This window comes from Amblyomma americanum, chromosome 1 (genome assembly GCF_052857255.1).
Source record: "Amblyomma americanum isolate KBUSLIRL-KWMA chromosome 1, ASM5285725v1, whole genome shotgun sequence".
Classification (NCBI taxonomy): domain Eukaryota; kingdom Metazoa; phylum Arthropoda; class Arachnida; order Ixodida; family Ixodidae; genus Amblyomma; species Amblyomma americanum.
The window spans coordinates 352,554,990-352,573,041 of record NC_135497.1 but is presented as its reverse complement, the minus strand read 5'-3'; the positions used below and the strand labels follow the sequence as shown (position 1 = coordinate 352,573,041).

At 46.0% G+C, this 18,052-nt stretch overlaps 1 protein-coding gene across 1 annotated transcript; it reads right to left on the bottom strand.

Annotated features, from left to right (window-relative positions):
* Positions 1 to 6,423: 6,423 nt before the first annotated feature.
* On the bottom strand, positions 6,424 to 16,376 carry LOC144100484 (uncharacterized). The gene is made up of 4 exons (XM_077633427.1): positions 16,319 to 16,376; positions 11,809 to 12,126; positions 9,196 to 9,267; positions 6,424 to 6,860 (listed from the first exon to the last, which is right to left on the bottom strand). Exons 2-3 carry the CDS (start codon positions 12,118 to 12,120, stop codon positions 9,208 to 9,210), a joined length of 372 nt encoding a protein of 123 aa, XP_077489553.1. The 5' UTR covers positions 12,121 to 12,126; positions 16,319 to 16,376; the 3' UTR covers positions 6,424 to 6,860; positions 9,196 to 9,207.
* Between the last annotated feature and the right edge of the window lie 1,676 nt (positions 16,377 to 18,052).

The following is an 18,052-nucleotide window of genomic DNA, read 5'->3' as shown; positions in this document are numbered from 1 at the left end:
TGCACAAGACTACGTCATTGTTCCGTCTACCGAGAAATGCCGCTTCTTCTTCAAATCTGGCAAGTTGGCCGATGTAAGGTTCTGATCAGCTTCCCGTATTTCAATGCGTTGTTTTCTGATGTCTCTCTTGCTTAGAATTGTATTTCAATACGTTGTCTTTTATTTCTCTTTCTTGAATAAAATAGGTTCATTTGCTTTAGTTTTTTTTTTTGAGCGTCCTTACACTTTTTGTTCTTTTTTTTTCTCCGCACCTACACCCTTTTCTTCCAGCTCCACCGCCGTTTCCCTTCTCAAGTGGTTTGACAACCTCCCCCTCCCTTCTCATTTTTTTCTACCTTTCCTTCACTCTCCTCTTCCTGTCTTGTTGCAGTGCTCTCCTCTAATTGTAAAGCAAGTCTTTGTCAGTACTTTTGTTCTCTTTTGATGATTGTAACTTTTTTTTTCCGGGGAAGTGCCCCACAAACACTCGGCTTCGACACAGGCTAAAATGTGTCCATTTTCCAATAATAATTCAGTCCTTAAGTAAAAGGATAAAAAATTTTATAGTTGCGATGATTTCCTCTCTAACCATACAGACGGGAAAACAAAAATTTTTAAGTCAGGTGTATCTTGACGGCAAGTGAAAAAAAAATTCGAATTCGTATGTTCCAATCGGAACATTTGTAAGAGTCTGCCTAATATGCTGAATCAGCTACCTCCTGTGCGCATACCAGTGCGATGTGGAGGGAATGATCAAATGGCGTCTTGTTGATGTTCGCTGTGGAGACCGCCGCTACATGCCGTCCTTTAAGGACTGTTCTGTCATCAGGAGAAGAGGAATGTGCCCCACCGGAGAGACAATTGAAACCTTTGAAAATAATTCTGCCTGTCTACTACGTGAGTTACCTCAATTATTCGCACAGACAGGGAGAGCCGGCCGACGTACGCGAATTTTCAGACCTTTCGTCAGCTTCTCGTATTTTGTTTCCACTTCTCCGTTTCAGCTCCCCGTCCGTTCATTCCTTTTCTTCTTCTTCCGCACCTTTTCCTTCCTCCTCCAGGGGCACCTTCTTGGCAGCGTCCTTTTTCTTTTAGCTTTCGACTAAGTACGTCCCCACCTCTCACAACAATCTTCCCCCGGCCGTCCCGTTCGGTCCACGTGCTTGTGGCTGGCTTTGTGTCGCGCTGTACCACACGTGGGGGCGGCCACAAATCTTATTCTGTATTTTTCTACTTCTTTTTGCATCGCATTTTCTTATCCCCTCTCCTTGGTTTTGTTGTGTTTTTCTCCTTATTCTTGGGCACCCTTATCCTTGTGTCGTCTGCTCTGTTTCTCGTGCTTTCCTACTTGGAAATAAACGCCCAGCATAAAGCCAGGACTCGTCCTTGTCTCTCTGTCTGGTGTATTCATGTTCCCGCACTGTTTATCCATCGCTGTGTCACTCCAACTAGCCGAAATTGCCGCCACCTTGCTGCAACAATCCCGAAAACCTTCCGACGGCCGCGACTCTCCCAACGGATTTGCTCCGGCGGCCACCGGCGGCGCTGTCTGTTTGCCGAGAGTGCTGCCACCTGGGTTCCTGCACGGTGCCCATAGACCTCCTTCACCCCGCGACGTCACGAAGATGCGCTGGCGCTGATGTCAGCAGCGACTTTCGCATGGTAGGCATAACAGGTTCCGCTGGCCCGTGCTTACCGCAGCTACCGGCGGCTGCTTCAAGCCTGTGCACTGCAGAAGCAGCATGTATTGACCAGCTGCGTCACTGCTGGATCCGCGTAGTAGCATAAAAAAAATTAAATTAGCCTCGATAGGTTTCTCGCACATAAATGCCGCGTTAGGAAACTGGCTAATAGGCATTGGGCCACGGTAGTAAAGCGCGAAGTCTGGGAGTCGATCGGCACTGCCACTCAATGGACTTAATAGCATGCAAGAGACTGCGTTCATTCCCCTAAACATCAGGATAGTAGGCTGATAATTGCGCCAGGAAAAAAAGCATATGTAGCTGCAGACGTATTTATCACCTTGAGCCTGAGTGCACGGGGCGCCGGCAGGTTCACTCGCCCCCAAGGAATGCGTTCTTTTGTTAATAGCACAGCGTGTTTTAATGGCGTGTTTTATGACACTTAAATTTACTTCAGAAGGGTAGCGGATCGGGCTAGTTGGTGCAGATTTGACATTTTCAGAAGCGCTAAAACACCGAGGACGCAGAGGGAACAGACAGGGACGAGCGCTCGTCCCTGTCTGTTCCCTCTGCGTCCTCGGTGTTTTAGCGCTTCTGAAAATGTTAAATTTACTTGAAACTGTTTCTTGATACGATGACGTAAATATTTGATTCGAGTAGAAAGAAGTCTGGTAAGTTGTGTCAATCTTGCGCGGTCGCGTTGGCGTGCTTAGAATAGCGCACCTCAAGTGTGCTAAACGCGATATGCTTTTTCAATGCACCATGCATGTGTCAGGTTTCATGAGGTAGTACATGATCGCGATGCTTGTTTGGAAAGAAGCAGCCGCAGGCGTGCTACTAACAGACACGTGGCGAGATTGAGAGGGGACGCGGTAATGAAAAGTGTTTTCGTTATTTATGCATGCGATATGTAACTAAACTTGGTGCAAATATGAAATTCCTACGCTAGTTTCAGTAATGCCTTTTATTTTTAGCTATACCTGGTGCAGTTCTGGGTAATTATAATTAACACCCTCGTCAAGTCACCCCAAGGTCTTAAATAATTGAGTAGATAGTGCGCAGTTTTTTGTATGCCAGCATGTACACAAAGCCCTGTACTGTATGATGACGCGATTAGTTATTTTTCTAGATGATCAGAACATATATGCATGCATAGTTACATGAAAACGTTTCTTACAAAAAAAAACTAACATAGTACTGCCCGTGTAGGAAAAAAAATCGAGATATTTATTACGTTCCTCAACGTCTCAGGAAAAGTTTGTGACAAATGGAATCATTTTATTTTCATGCGTTACGGAATTACGAAGGTGAGTGATCCAGTCGCAGAAAATGTGAGAGGTCAGAAAACGAACCTTAAAGTTCATTCCCTCGTTTATGGCCTCTTCGCTTTCGCTTTGGTCAAAGAAATGCGGCACTGAAATCAAAGAAACTACCTCACAATTTTTGATGACCACACATCTAAAAAGCGTAATTTATAAATTTGTACTCAATATTTTGGTATAATTTTTCATCACGAAACAAGACTCCAGGGCTAGGAAAGACAATAATTCTAGAAATAAAAAATTTTCACCAAATCGACCAGCTAAACAAGAGGACAAGTCGGCATGGCTGGTGCGTGGTCATGCGGCTAAAAACAGCGCTTAAGCGAGACAGAGGAGATCAGAGACACGACGCTGTCCCCACTTTTCGCACAGCGCGACACGTATGCCAACAGACGATGAGCGCACGTCTGCTCCGACGAAGCAACACCAGCGCTTCGCCTCACTACTGTCCCGAAGTAAAATCATTCCGGCTAGTGCAGAGTGTCAAAACTTGTTTTACTCAATGCCTAGCGTATAAACCAACGGAAGGAACACTTTCTACAAGTTTACTACTAACCATATACACAATACAAAGTGGCAAACTATTTCTCTGAATACGCCGCACGTGGCCAACGCGAGCTCGTGTACTTCGACAACTTACTAAGTTGGAAGCATCAACCATTGCTGTGATTCGCAGAAACTGGAAACGCGCCTACCACCCTTGAAAACCCGCGCTCAACACCTATACGCAACGCCACTCCCCGATCTTTTGCATACCACGAGCCCGCTAGCGAGTCCAGCGCCACGTCGTTTGTTTTCAAACATGCAGGAGGTCTATAAAATAGTGTTCTTCGTACTGTGCATGCGCCAAACGATATTTCAAATTGAGCTTTTACGTTCGCATTACGTACGCTGTTTTTCAAATTTAGCGTGCGTGCTGCTGCTTGCGCTAAGAAAAATAGCTTCTAAAATTCGCATCGCCCACATCCCCCGCTTTGGAGAGAATTCGTCAATGCTATTCGGTTTTTAGGCATATTCATTGACTTTAAATGGTACGCGTGATATTCGCTTTTCCTCCTATCACTGACAGTAGAACGAATGAGGGATAAACTTAACCTGTTTTCGATTCTGCGACCGCCGCCTGTGGATTGCCTTGATTTGGACTTTTACGCCCAGGTAATCATAGTGGTCATAGCCTTGCCAAGTGTAGTCGTTACGGTGGTAGGCAGAAAGGTTCGAAAAAAATCAGTATGATGTTATTAAAAAGCTTTCTCGGTTCAGTAACCTAAAAAAAATTAGGCCGTGGCTCGACTGTACAGGCCATGGAACTGGCTGTCTACGCTATACGACTTGGATAACCTTGGCTAAGTGTGAAAAATTTGTCACAAATTATTTCCAGAACTCAACACCAAATGGCGCCACTGCTGCCTGTGCTATCGTTGCATTCTTGTAGGCATATAATAAACTAAAAGTGTGCTCATGCGACTTCTGCTGTAACCTCCTGCTAAATGCTTGCGTATAACGTACGTAAGCGCTCATGCGCTATATTAAAGGTCTCTATTGTCTCCAGAATTATAACTACTAGCGGAGAAAAGTGCAATCAGCACATTGTGATGGGACGGTTCATAGCTTGGTTTCGGTTTTGCATCCGATTCTAACGCGCATTTGTTTCACGGCTCAATTTTCGAGCACGAAGAAGTGCGTGTCAAAATCGGGTAAATATGGCAGTGCGCGTATTGACCCCCACCTCATAGCTTGACCCATTGTTAATGGAACAAATGTCTGAAAGGTCATATTGCCATTTTGTTCAACTCAATTGCAAGTACTCTAAAAGTGACCATTTACATGCAAAAGCCCCTGTTGATTAGGGATGGACTTTTTAAAGCGGAACTTCCCGAGAACTTGAAGACTGTACGAGGAAGTGCAGGCAGTGTCATGGCTAGCCATCAATTGTGTTTACTCACAGGTAGTGATTGCATCTGGTTCCAATCTGACAACTCTGAATCAGAATTACGGTGGTGCCAAAATATCAACAGGCAATGCCGCTTGCGATCCTTAGGTAGTGCTGCATTTTTTGTTGTACATCCTAGCACTTACTTCATCCGAAATTGAGATTTACCATGGTTTTTTCATGCCTTTATGACTCCCACTGTACATTTCAAGCAGCTTTTGTTTCACGCTTGCGCAAAGACATTTTCCATCTGAAACATATTATGCAGCTAAAGAAATTTTTCATCTTTGCGGGGGGGTGGGGGGGGGGTGGTGATATTATTGCTCAGATACTGTATTCTACGGTACTCAGGAAAAAGATGCCTGGCAATGTGCTGTTACAACAGCTGAAGCCAACATCAGTAGGAAAACCATGTTAGCCTCATATTACTGCAACAGCTGTTGCGCTTGGAAGATCAGTTTATGCCTGCACGCATTTATACCTGCATTTGCTAGTGCAAATGATTTATTACACGCACTTGCAAAAGCGATCATGTGATTTATGTCCCGCATTATTGCAAAGAACCGTGTGCCACAGGCTGTGCTACTGCAAGCAGCTCTGACCTAAATAATTCAAAATTCTCGCAAGAGAGCAAAATCTTCACCCATGGTTCATGTTCAAAGGAGAGCGAGAATAAACTTTATTCACTCTAAATATGTTGAAACCACAGCTCCTCCTTTGGTTTCTGTGTGCCACTTCTGCAGGGCAAATTCTCTCCTATCACCTTCAATGGACAACAGTCTCCACAGTGGCAGAGCTGCACGGCATCAAAGAAAATATCTTTATAATAAATGTTGTGACGAATAGATGGGCGATGGGTGACATTCAAAGGCTTGAAACCAGTCCTACAAAAATCTCTCAAGTCTGTTTAGGAAAACTAACCATCAGCCAATCTCCTTTGACATTAGATATCCCCAGCACACTGCCATTATGAAAACGAGATGGCAAACAAAGCGACTCGCAAAGCTCTGCCAGGCAACTTGCAAGTTCTAGTTGACATCTAATAGTAAATCTCTGGAAACGTGTAATTTCAGTTCATTATGAAAACGAGATGGCAAACAAAGTGACTCGCAAAGCTCTGCCAGGCAACTTGCTTGTTCTAGTTGATAGCTAACAGTAAATCTCTGGAAACGCCTAATTTCAGTTCATGTTCTTGATTTACCTCATTATGCAATTGTACAGAGAGGTTTGTTTTGGCCTTTTTAACAAATTTGCATGGTTAAGTAGGTAGTTTCCGCTTAACAAATGGGTAAAAAATTTCACGCTTCCTTTAAAGCTTTCTGAAGCCATTCTGTGTTCTTTATTCAGTAAGGTGAGATGTGAAAATTGTGTTCCTCTCATTTTGCATTCCCCGCACAAGTTTCTTGTAAAATTCACTTCGCGAGGGATTGATTATGCGATGTTCAGTTCTTTGTGTTGGTGCTGCTGGCACAAGCTGGGTTTCAGAGTCTGCAGGGCAATTTTCTTGAGATAAAGTGAAGTTTTGTTTTATTAGGTACACAACAAAGGAGGCACACTTTGCCATCTTGTTAAAGAACAACGCTATTTCAACAACAGCCTAAAACTAACTTTTAACTGGAAAAAAACGTTAACATTTCATTAGAACTTTAACAGCTAGCTACGTTAAATGTGTTGCAGTTATTGCTGTGTTCTATTCTCAGAAGCTGTTTCATGCACACAGCTGTTCAGGCATACTTTGCCATCTTGTTAAAGAACCACGCTACTTAAAAAAGAACTTTAAATTAACTAACTTGTAACTGGAACAAGACTTTAAACTTAACTTCAACAAGAACTTTTAACAGGTAGCTATAATAATATGTTGCAGTTCTCGTTGTGTTCTAACTCCTGGAAGGTGAAGCTTTCCCAGAGCGCGTGTGGTCTTCTGAGAAGCACCTGCTCACTGGGAACCTGAAAAAAATCAGACCAGCATCGTGAGCTCCTAACTGCCATCAGTAGCAGTTTCTCATTGAATTCTGGAAGTTCAGCGAAGTGCTAAGTTGGGCTGGTTGGCGCATGGCAATAGGAAAAGGGACGAGACATAAGAAATGGCAAGAGACACAAATGAAGTGCTGAGACATTTTTGGAGGTACTCACACAACTGCTTGTTTTTCTGGCCTATCCCATACGGTGTTTTCAGTAGCTATCAATAAACTGAAAATTCAATTAGCTGACTTTGTGTCGTGGTATTATGCACCCTGCTTTGTACACACTTCTCATCTTTGTAGGTATCAGTGAAGCGCAGCAATTTTGGTGATGTCTAGGAAGCCCTGTGGACCCAACTGTTTAAAACAGGCTCGCTGTTCTGAAGCTCTTTCAGTAATGCCCAGCCTCACTAGTTCTGGCTCCTCGAATTTAATGGGGCGTATGATTCACCGTAGCTGAGTTGTTAGCTACCGGCAAAGTTAGCCTTCCAATTACTCTCCCTCCAATTGCTCCACCATGGTGAAACTTAAATATTGATTGCAACAAAAATATTGGCGCAGATTTGTTAGCTAGCGCAGCTGCACCACCATGTACACAAACTCATGCAACAGTCTTCAATCGATGCTTTCACTATTTTGAATCGAGATCGGTGTGTTGAATGAATTTAGTAATCTCTGGTATACAGTCCACACACACCCTGGGTATAGTCTGCAGGACTCAATTTTCGCTGCAAAAATATTTTTTCTTATGATCGCACCTTGTATATAGAATCGCATAGTGTCCACAAAGCCCCAAATAACTTTTAAACGTCTAGCATGCAGGTTGTACACCATAATTTACGGTATGCTAATAATATCGCATTACGGCAGTGAATTGCTGTTTGCATATAGTATCTCACAAAAGGCACTGGCACTTCATCCTGCATGGCTACTGATTACAACATGGCCTGTCTGTTACATTAGGAAAATACACCTTTCTAGTCCATATGCTCTGGTTTACATGAGATTCAGTATAGTAGAAACCTAATGCGATATGATTGCTGATGTCATATCCCCGACAATGTGACCACGTAGAGAATATCAAGCGAAGTTTTGAGTGGTACATTGTGTTGACATTGCCTTGGAGCCAATGGAGCTGTCTGCTTCCACTGACAGAAAACTCATGACAAATATTGGAATATTCAAGGTGCCACTATCATGTTACTTGCAGTGGAGGAACTTCTGCGCCAAACTTCGCCAGCGTGTTGTGTTGATTTTTTCACATTTTGTTATTGTTCACCATTAATAAAAATTACACAGTCTTCAGCAAAATCGTTTTTCCATTTGTTTATTTCAGGCTATCCTTTTTTATTAGGAAATAGCATTTTAACGAGAGCAGTTGGGAATAGGGTTTTTCATTTTTTTGCTTTACTATGGTCACAGTGAACACTGAACTTGCCAAATAAACCTGAAGTTTATCAATCCCCTTTTTTATGTCCTGCAAGAACTGAAATTTTGGTGCGAACCATTTTTTTCTGCTATAAAATGCCATTTTCTCTGATAGAAAACCTAAAAACTTCTGCTAAAATTTCAAATTTCTTTTACTGCAAAACCTGTACAAAAGCTGCTATCAGAATCTTATCGCCAGTTCCATACACACTGTACTTCCAGACATTGCTGGATGCCTGAATCTAGAAATGGGAGATGTGCCCAAAAAACATTCTCTGCACACCTGTTTCTTGCCTGCACTTTCTTGTCAGAGAGTCTAGCTGTGGTAATGGCCAGAACAACGTTTAAGCAAATGGCGATTAGATTTAACTGAATGGTCACTTCTACAACTTATTTCTCAAAGTTCTTGAGAACGACGATGCTTGCCCAAGAGAATCATGCAATTAAATAATGCTGGCACACTGTGATGAAAGAGAAATCAATTCCATTCATACATACAGCAGGTACCTAATGTGAAAACTAGAACCCTCTTCACAAGAATTAAAAGCAAGCTTTAAAAGCATGGTTGTTGGAAGGTCACTGCAACTTTAACATTTAAGTGCTCTTTGCTTGGATTTTTGATTGGGCATGCAGTTGTGTAAATGTGCGCCACATTAAGTATTTGATGCTTTTCCTAAAGAACAAAGGACTCACCCTTACCGCTGGATTAAAATATGTCTTTGAATCTGCGAACAAAGCAGGTTTCTTTTAACATAATCACCATACTGCTACAAGCAGAGATTACAGTGCATACCACCTCTGGGGTCAATTATACCTGAAACATGGCCTGAAACATGGCCAAGAAAGACACTATTTTTTTATTACTTTTGGATCCATAAATCATATGCACTCACCTTGAATGAGAATCAGTGCTTGGTGTCCGGAAGCGGATGCTGCTCAGAGACGAATCGGAGCGTGGTAGTGACCTGAGTATATTCATCAAGAGCAGTTGTGGATACGATTGAGTGCAGTCATTTAGATGCTTTGCTTTTTTAACCCCCACCCTGACCATATTGGACTAACATCACTAAGTACAGGAGTCACAAGGCTACATCAACACCGCTCAAAGCATTATGTATGAAAAGCAGCCAGTAGTTCACGCAGTGGGTGGTGGGAAGAAGACTGGCACTTCAGAGTCAGTCAAGGGCTAAATGCTCTACACATGTGCGGTAATCAGAGATTGAAAAGTATGAGACGTGTTGCTGTACTTTATAAGTTCATTCCACACCAGAAACGTTAATGCACGTGAGTGTATTGTACAACACGCTGCCCATTACAGATGGTCTGTAAGCCTAGAAATAGACCCGCCGCGGCGGCTTAGTGGTTGGGACACTCTCCTGCCAAGCTGGAAGACCAACGTTCAATCAGAAGCAGGGCGGCCGCGTTTTGACGGAGGTGAAACGCAAAAGGCGCCTGTGAGCTATGCGATGTCAACGCACTTTAAAGAGTCCCAGGTGGTTGAAATTAATCCGTTGCACTTCACTACGGCGTCCCCCATAGCCTACATGTTGCTTCGAGACGTTAATTAAACACCAAAATTTACAATTCATATACTTTTGGCTGCTGAGCCCAAGTTGACGGACAGAATCCCAGCCGAGGGGGCCCATTCGGATGGAGGCAAAGTCCAAAAAAAAAAGCCGGCTGTGCGATGTCGGCACGCATTAAAGAACCCCGGTGAACCCGCATTCCTCAACCACGGCGTCCCCAATATATTCCTGATGTGGGGTACTATACATGCATCTTTATTATGCATTATTAGGCACTGTCTCTTTCAGCGGCGAGCAGCCCTACAAACCTCCTTTCTTTGCCGTCCCTCCCCCTTCACCCCAGTACCTGGCTGATGTCGTATCAAATGGATGACTAGCATGCCCTAGTGCTATATGCACAGGATCTTTTTACTGCTTAAGACTAATTGATTGCATACTCCCTTTAAGAGTGAGACGCGACTGCGTGTGTCGCAGCGTTACTGAGGAGTACACGGAACGCCATCGCCTGCGCGGCCAGTTGGACAATTTAAGGAAAGGACGCCTGTCTCACATATCTCGGTGGAACCGGGCTGTAAGGGAAGGAAAATGAAATGAACAATTGCTCTCAAGGAAAGGAAATGAAGCCTGTCTCACATTTCTCGCTGGACACCCGAATCATGCCGTGGGGAAAGAAAAATCAACCGATCGATCAATCAACCAGTCAATCAATCCATCAATTAATTATTCAATGAATCCACCAATCCATAAATCAATCAATCCTTATTGCTGTCCCGTTAAAATCCCTTCCCTTACAGCGCGGCTCAGGTGTCCACCGAGATGCGCCATTTTTCGCTCACGGCCAAAGACGCCGACGATAACGGCTTTTCTGCGACACTAACTCCTTACCGCTGTCGCGTTAATATAAAACGGTGTTTTATCCTTCTTGCCACTCGATCTGACCGTGTGAAAATGAAAAAAATATGTTTTTCAGGAAAGAAGATTACACAGTACCTGTCTCACATATCTCGGTGGACACCCGAACCATGCCATAAGGGAAGAGATAAAGGAGAGAGTGAAATAAGAAAAAGGTCCTGTAGTGAACCCCGGAAAATTTTCGGAAAACTGGGGATCGTTAATCTGCACTGACATCGCATAGCACACGGGCGCCGTTTGCGTTTCGCCGCTATCGAAACACGGCCCCTGCGGTCGGTTTTGAACACGGGAACTCCGGCTCAGTAGACGAGCGCCTTAACTACTGAGCCACCGCGGCGGGTTGCCGTGATCACATTTTGAATGTGAACGACTGTGTGGCACAGCCTCAGAGCTCTGCGACTATAAACAGTACCGAGTATCCTCATTTTGCCACAGACGGCAAAGGCGACACCTGCGCTCCACGTCTCTATCTTAGCGTAGAAAAGCTTCGTTTCCAGTTGAAGCAGCTCCCCGCCATTAGATTAATGCGCTACAATTTCAGAGCGACATGCATACGCGTATAGTTACAGAGCAGCGTCACTTTGAAGTTCTTTACTAGCAGTATACGACGCGAAACCCAGGTAACGGGAATTTAACAGATGTCGTTATAGAATGAAATGCTTCAGATTGCACACCCCTTCGCTCTCTCCATACTCTGCACATTCCACGCTCGCCGGACGCTCTTCAAACGGTTTCCGTGGCAACCATCTTTCCTTTGCGCATTACTGCTACTACGACGCAAAACCCAGGGGTGCCCCGCTGTGGCTTATTATGGCGCGCTGCTGACACGAAAGATGTCGATTCGATTCCGGCCGCGGCGGTAGAAATTCCATGGAGAGGAAATTCTAGAGGCCCATGTACTGTGCGATGTCAGCGCACGTTAAAGAACCCGAAGTGGTCAAACTTTTCGGAGCCCTTCACTGCGCTCATAGCCTCAGTCGCTTTGGGACATTAAACCCCATAGACCAAGGGCTAAAACATAAGCAACAGCCCTTTAACAGCTGTCGCCGTAAACAAAAGATAACTCACTACAGCTGAAGGGGCCATCGCCGCCGTCTGCTGGAGGTGCGCCCCTTGTCCGATGGCCATCCTGTCGAAGGAGGACGACAGGCCCGCCACGCTGTCGAGGGTGGGCATCGACGGCAAGGTCACCGTCGCAGGCCTCAAAACACCAGGCTCCCTTGGCAAAGCCGCTAGCGGCGCCATGGCAGCAGGAAATTGAGGCACCGTATGTGCCGCCTGTGCTCCGGGCAATACGACCACGGTCCGTGCCCTGTCGCGCGAACGGCCGCGAGCGCGACCGACGGGCGGAGGTGCTTTATCGCCACTGTTTTCGTCCATCTGGCTCTGCAAAAAAAAAAAAAACGCCGAGCTACAGCGATGCCCACTCGGTGTAGTGGTGTTGTACACAAGACAGCTCAAGGGCGAGACCGCTTAGGTATATGTCCTCGCCTCGTCGACTCCCAGAGCGGGAAAGTGGGCAGCAGAAGCCCTGCGGCGGCGAACAGACACAATCGTCACTTTTAAAATACAAGCAGGACAAAGGGACCATATATGGGGAGGAGACTGCATAGCACCCCTACACGAGCGCTGACGTTCAGCACACACGCGCTTTCATGTCTTTCAGGGGATAACACAACTTGCACCTCAGCCGCCGTGGTGGCTCTGTGTTTATGGCGCTCGGCTAATGACGCGGGTTCGATCCCGGCCGTGGTGGTCGAATTTTCATGGAGGGGAAATTCTAGAATCCTGTGTACTTTGCGATGTCGTTGGACGTTAAAAAACTCCAGGTGGTCGAAATTTCCGGAGCCCTCCACTACGGCGCCCTCATAGCCTGAGTCGCTTTGGAACAATAAACCCCATAAATCAAACCAAAACAAACAAACTTGGATTTCAAAAGGCATGATCTTCCGTTCGATGCAGCGCGACAGTACACAGCAGCAGAGGGACAACAGCAACGAAGCTGACTCACGTGGCATCGTGCTTCAAATGGTGGCATTCACGGCTCAAGAGCACTATCTGGGTGTCCAACTGGTTGGGTATAAGGCCCGACCGAAATATGGGTTTCCGTGTACGGCTTAGCTGATTTTCAATCGCAAATATTAATTAGACACTACCTGCGACATTGCGTTCCGGCTAGTTCGGGTAGAGGTACAACGCGACTAAGCCGTTGACGAGGGCGTTTAATTCCTTCCCAAATGAGTATACCTCAACTGCTACGTCACACACTAAAATCCATAATCGCTTGGTACTACCAGAACTCTTCGCATCAAGGATCTGACAGTCACCCGTCGCTCTATAATAAACATTTTTGTTCCACCAGCCAAAATGTATAGGCATCCATGCAATCACTGAAATGCACTGCAAGGCTAATGGTTTCGGCGGATATTCTTCCTGCCAATTAATTACGACGGGATGGAGTAGACTGCGCTTTTATACGTGTCTGGTTCGACGGCTCCTCCTCATTTCCACGAAAAGATGTGGCTCTCAACAGTGCACCGATAGCTCAAGTACACGAGGGCGTTCCTGTGCAGATATTCCTTTTCGCCTCATATGAAACACGCCGGGAATCCACGAACGCTGCACGTAGCTCGCAGCTACGTATAGCGTCCAAGAGACGTTTCAAGCGCGCGGCAGCGTCTCACGACAAAGCTGCACGAACAGCAAAGCTCGGGGTGGATGCAATCGGTGATCACGTGATCGCGTAACGGATAACTCGGCAGGAGAGCCCTCTATCGGATGTCAAGGAGCGTCTACGCTAGTAAAGTAGAACGCGCAAACACGCGACATTCCGGGCTTACATAGGCATAACGTACAACTGCATTGAAGATTACAGGCTTGCAAAATAGAAACAAATTTAACAAGGTGGCACAAAACATTGCAGGACGCTTAAGCGGCGGCTTTAAGTGCGGAACCCGACAGCGCGTTGCAGCGCTGCCAGGGAGTCCACGGAACGCCATCGCCCGTTCGGCGCAACGACTTGCCCATGAAACATATGGCTCGGCGTCTCTAGCAGTCCTCTGAAGAAAGCCCATCCGCCGCCCAAAGAGGTCGCGAATGGGCAGGAGTGACGCTGCTCCCTGAATTGGCCGTTGTGCGTCTCCGTTGCGATTTCAGAGGAAAGGCGCAGTAACTTCCTCACATATCAGTGGACACCTCAACCATGCTGTCAGGGAAGGGAGGAAGTTTGCAGTTAAAGACAAAGGCTGTAATGGAGGCCTGCGTCCCCGCTGGTGTCGCGTTCGTTGAACACAAGAGCACACGGACGCGTACTACATCACAGGCGCTCGGACGGTGCGAGAAGAACGACATCGCAATGGTTGCCACCCGCACAAAACATGACGCACACATGTCCGGCCACCGCTGCCTGCCCGTCTGCAATGCCAAGAAAGGTCGCGATGTGTTGCACGCAAGCTGCCGCGCGCAGGGGCATGTTACCACCGTCATGTTACCACTGGGCACAGAGTTCGGACCAGTTGACGTCTTCAATGATTTCGTCTGCTGGTTCCCTAAATTTAAATCCACAACCCCTATGCGATGCCAGTTCACATTAAAGAACCCCAGATCGGCGAAATTACCGAAGCCCTCCAGTACGGCGTCCCTAATAACCTGAATCGCTTTGGAACGCCGAACTTCATAACCCCAAACCGAACACAGCCATTATAGCACTTATCGTGCCTCAGTGCAAGCTATTCACATTTAATTCATCTCTATAACATAGATGGCGCTGCGTTCAAACAGCTCACAGCAGTAAATTGAAATGCATTTTAAAGCAGAACGCGATTTTTATGGGGTCCCGTTTCAAAATTTGCACACTCATTACTCATGTGCGCATCAGTACAGAAAGACACTTCACGAAGTCAGAGATCCCAACGCATTCACTAAGTCCGTCTTCTAATCACCTCGAACCAACGAGCCTTCGTAGCGCGTACTCACCTCGCGATCTGAGAGACCATGGTTCCATTCCCAGTGTCTACGCGATTTTTTTTAAGGCCAAAACCTTTATAGACACATGACTCGCCAGCGGGGATGTTCGCAGAAACGTGTCACACTCAAACTCATGGAATCAGCAAAATAAAACAGAATAAAAAGCCAAAAAACATTTAAAAAATGAAAAATAAAAACAATAAGAAATAAAAGGAAATTGACAGACATGCAATAGAAAGAAATAAAAAATGAACAGAAGTCGAAATGACAAATATCAACTACAAATAATTGGAAAAAATTCTTAAGACACAACGCCGACTTTCTTGCGAAACGAGCTCCTTAACGCCATCGCGTTAAACCTCGAACTGAACGGCACAACCAGCCAAGGGCACGCAGCGTTCGAGGGGGAGATAGCGTGTGCAGTAGTAGTTCGAACGCAACAACGCCAAACCGGATCCCGATCCAGGTTTGTAGTCGACGCACAACGCAGCTTTCGGCCTTAAAACAACCAAGATCACACATAGCAAAAAGTTGTGAAAGCCTATAAATTTCAGGAAACGCTAAACTGACTCGCAGTTCCCTTCTTTCGTGGCAGTCGGATGAGCTCGTCGTCCAAAATCAGAAATGGGCACGAAATTAAGCAAAGTATTCCAATAAGACATCCCCAATTTTTGCCAAACGCCAGCCATCAGGGCGTTCTTATTCACAGCTGCCCACGGCTTTTTTTTTTTTTTGTCAAGGCCAGCAAATGCCGGCGCGTTGCTCGAACGTTAGTCTGAAAGCCGCGTAACGCTAAGCAGAACTCGAATCTAATTCAGCTTAACCTTACACAGCTTACGTTCCCGCACTACTATTCTTTATGGACTGCTCATTTTTTTTTTCTGACAAGCGTTCGTTCTAGTAACTTCTCCCAGCTAATACGCGCAGAAAGATATTTATACGTAAGTGGCACATCTCGGTTACTGCATCGTGACAATAAGCAGTCAGCGAGGTTTAAAAACAACTCGATAACGCAGAGAAGAAATGCGACGTTTAAGCAAGCATGCCCACAACAAAGCTTGGCCTCCGTGCACTCTTCGAACGCTCAGTCTTAGCAGATCTGAAAGCATTCTGCACCAAGATCAACAAAAATTCCGACACTTGGGAAAGATTGTCGAACTACAAAATGCATTTCCGCAATAATCGGAGGTCATATCTTCTCCTGAAACATCCGCTATTGACCCACTTTCTCGTGCAATTGATTTTTCGAAGTCGCGTCTCAACGCATTCTACAACGCTCCCGGAAATGCAGAAGCCCGTTTCGCCCGTATAAATCATTCGAAAAGAACTTCCGACGCGCGGAATCGGTTTGGATTTACTAATACAGAAGCAATACATCGTGAGTGAGCAAAAATCGAGATCCAAATTGCATTGCAAAGGAGCATGATAATCACATGGTACATGTACACCTCGGGTGAAAACCGTCATTAGGCCTAACGACAGACTCAAACAATTGGCAAAAAAAACTGGTTGCCAAATTCCTCAACACACCAGGAACTTAAAAATCTCCTTCAGAGGGATGTGAAATAAAAGCACGGGAAAATATTGCGAAGCAGAAAATAACAATACGCACCTTGCCTGAGCTCACGAACAGCCGGCTCTCGCACCTCTGAACTGTATGCAGCGGAGTCTGCTCGCTCTCTGCTCCCTTCGTGGACTGTCTACATACGTGGGCGAGTCACGTGATCATGCTCGCGTGCTATTGGCCCGCCAAAAACAACAACCAAAAAAAGACGCGTCTGACATGCGTCCTGTCTTCGCACAGACGCGCGCCGGGACGCCGCGGTTTTGGTTTGCGACAGGAATTGGTTTTTGAGGAAAGGAAATGGCGCAGTAACTGTCTCACATATTTCGGTGGACACCCGAACCACACCGTAAGGGAAGTTATAAAGGAGGGAGTGAAAGAAGAAAGGCAGAAAGAGGTGCCGTAGTGGAGATCTTGGTTTGCGAGAAAAATTGACATTTTAGGTGGAAATTATTGAATATTTCATGGCCGGCAGGTCCCTTGCTCGCTACAGTCTGTAGTGCTGGAGGATATCTCTCTATGACCGCAGGCAGTCGCGCTCCATGTATTACAGCCTTCAACCAGCCCAGCCGCTGCCTCTCGACAAATTAATGAAAATGAGTCACTTGCCAAGACACATGGCACTGGGCCATCAGGCGTGGTGGAAGTCGTGTCGGGCGTTTTAATAACAATAATAATTGGTTTTCGGGGAAAGGAAATGGCGCAGTATCTGTCTCGTATATCGTTGGGCCCCTGAACCGCGCCGTAAGGGAAGGGATTAAGGAGGGAGTGAAAGAAGAAAGGGAGAAAGAGGTGCCGTAGTGGCTCCGGAATAATTTCGCCCACCTGGGGATCTTTAACGTATACTGTCATCGCAAAGAACACGGGCGGCTTAGCGTTTAGCCTCCATAAAAACGCAGCCGCCGCGGTCGGAACTTCGGATCAGTAGCCGAGCGCCCTAGCCACTGAGCCACCGCGACGGGCGTTTTGTCCAACTCGTGTTGTTGATAATCGCCACTCGATGACTTGTTGATAATCAGCGCTTTATGCTCCGCCGCGGTGGCTACTAGGCCGGAGTACCGTAGTCGGAACCCGGCCGCGTTTCTATGGAGGCGAAACGCAAAGGGCACCCGTGTGAGGTGCGATGTCAGTGCATGTCAAGATACCCAGGTGGTCGAAATTATTCCGGAGACCTCCACTACGGCACCTTTCTCCTTTCACTCCCTCCTTTATCCCTTCCCTCACTGCTCGTTTCCGGTGTCCACCCACATTTGAGACAAATGATAACGGTAGCCGGTCTTTGAAAAAATAGTGATTTTCCTGGGAATACCTTGACCTTGCTTGTGCTTTTCATTTTTTAATAGCGCTAGCTCTTACTTGTCACGTTTCTCGACTTCTTGGCGTCTGCTACCGCCTCCCTTCGCCGTGAAATTTTCTGTCGGAGCAATTCAAAATGGCGGCCCCCATAGTAAATCGATATAGCAACCCAATTTGGGATTGATTGCTTGCGTCATTAGTGTATCGAATTGGTGATTGGTGATGTCACTGATTTATTCATTTGGTGATCGATTGGTGACGTCACTTATAATTCGAAGATGTCGGCCAATAATGGTAGTTTATTGAAGCGTAAAGTTCGTAATTCCATAGGGGTACCTCGCTGTAATGTCATTCATATAAATTCTAGTAAACCAAGCAGCTGGCGCTCATTACTTCAAAGTCTTCCACATGCCACGTTCGCCGAAGCTCGTCGTGACATGCTTGCAGCCTATAGGCCGCTGGGCATACTACCAGACTCCCTCAAGA

Excerpts from the sequence above, each read along its gene's own strand:
- LOC144100484 (XM_077633427.1), bottom strand. The coding sequence starts at position 12,120 with ATGGACGAAAACAGTGGCGATAAAGCACCTCCGCCCGTCGGTCGCGCT. Across the intron at positions 9,268-11,808 it reads CGATGGCCCCTTCAGCTGTA|GTCACTACCACGCTCCGATT; the intron begins GTGAGTTATCTT and ends GAATATACTCAG.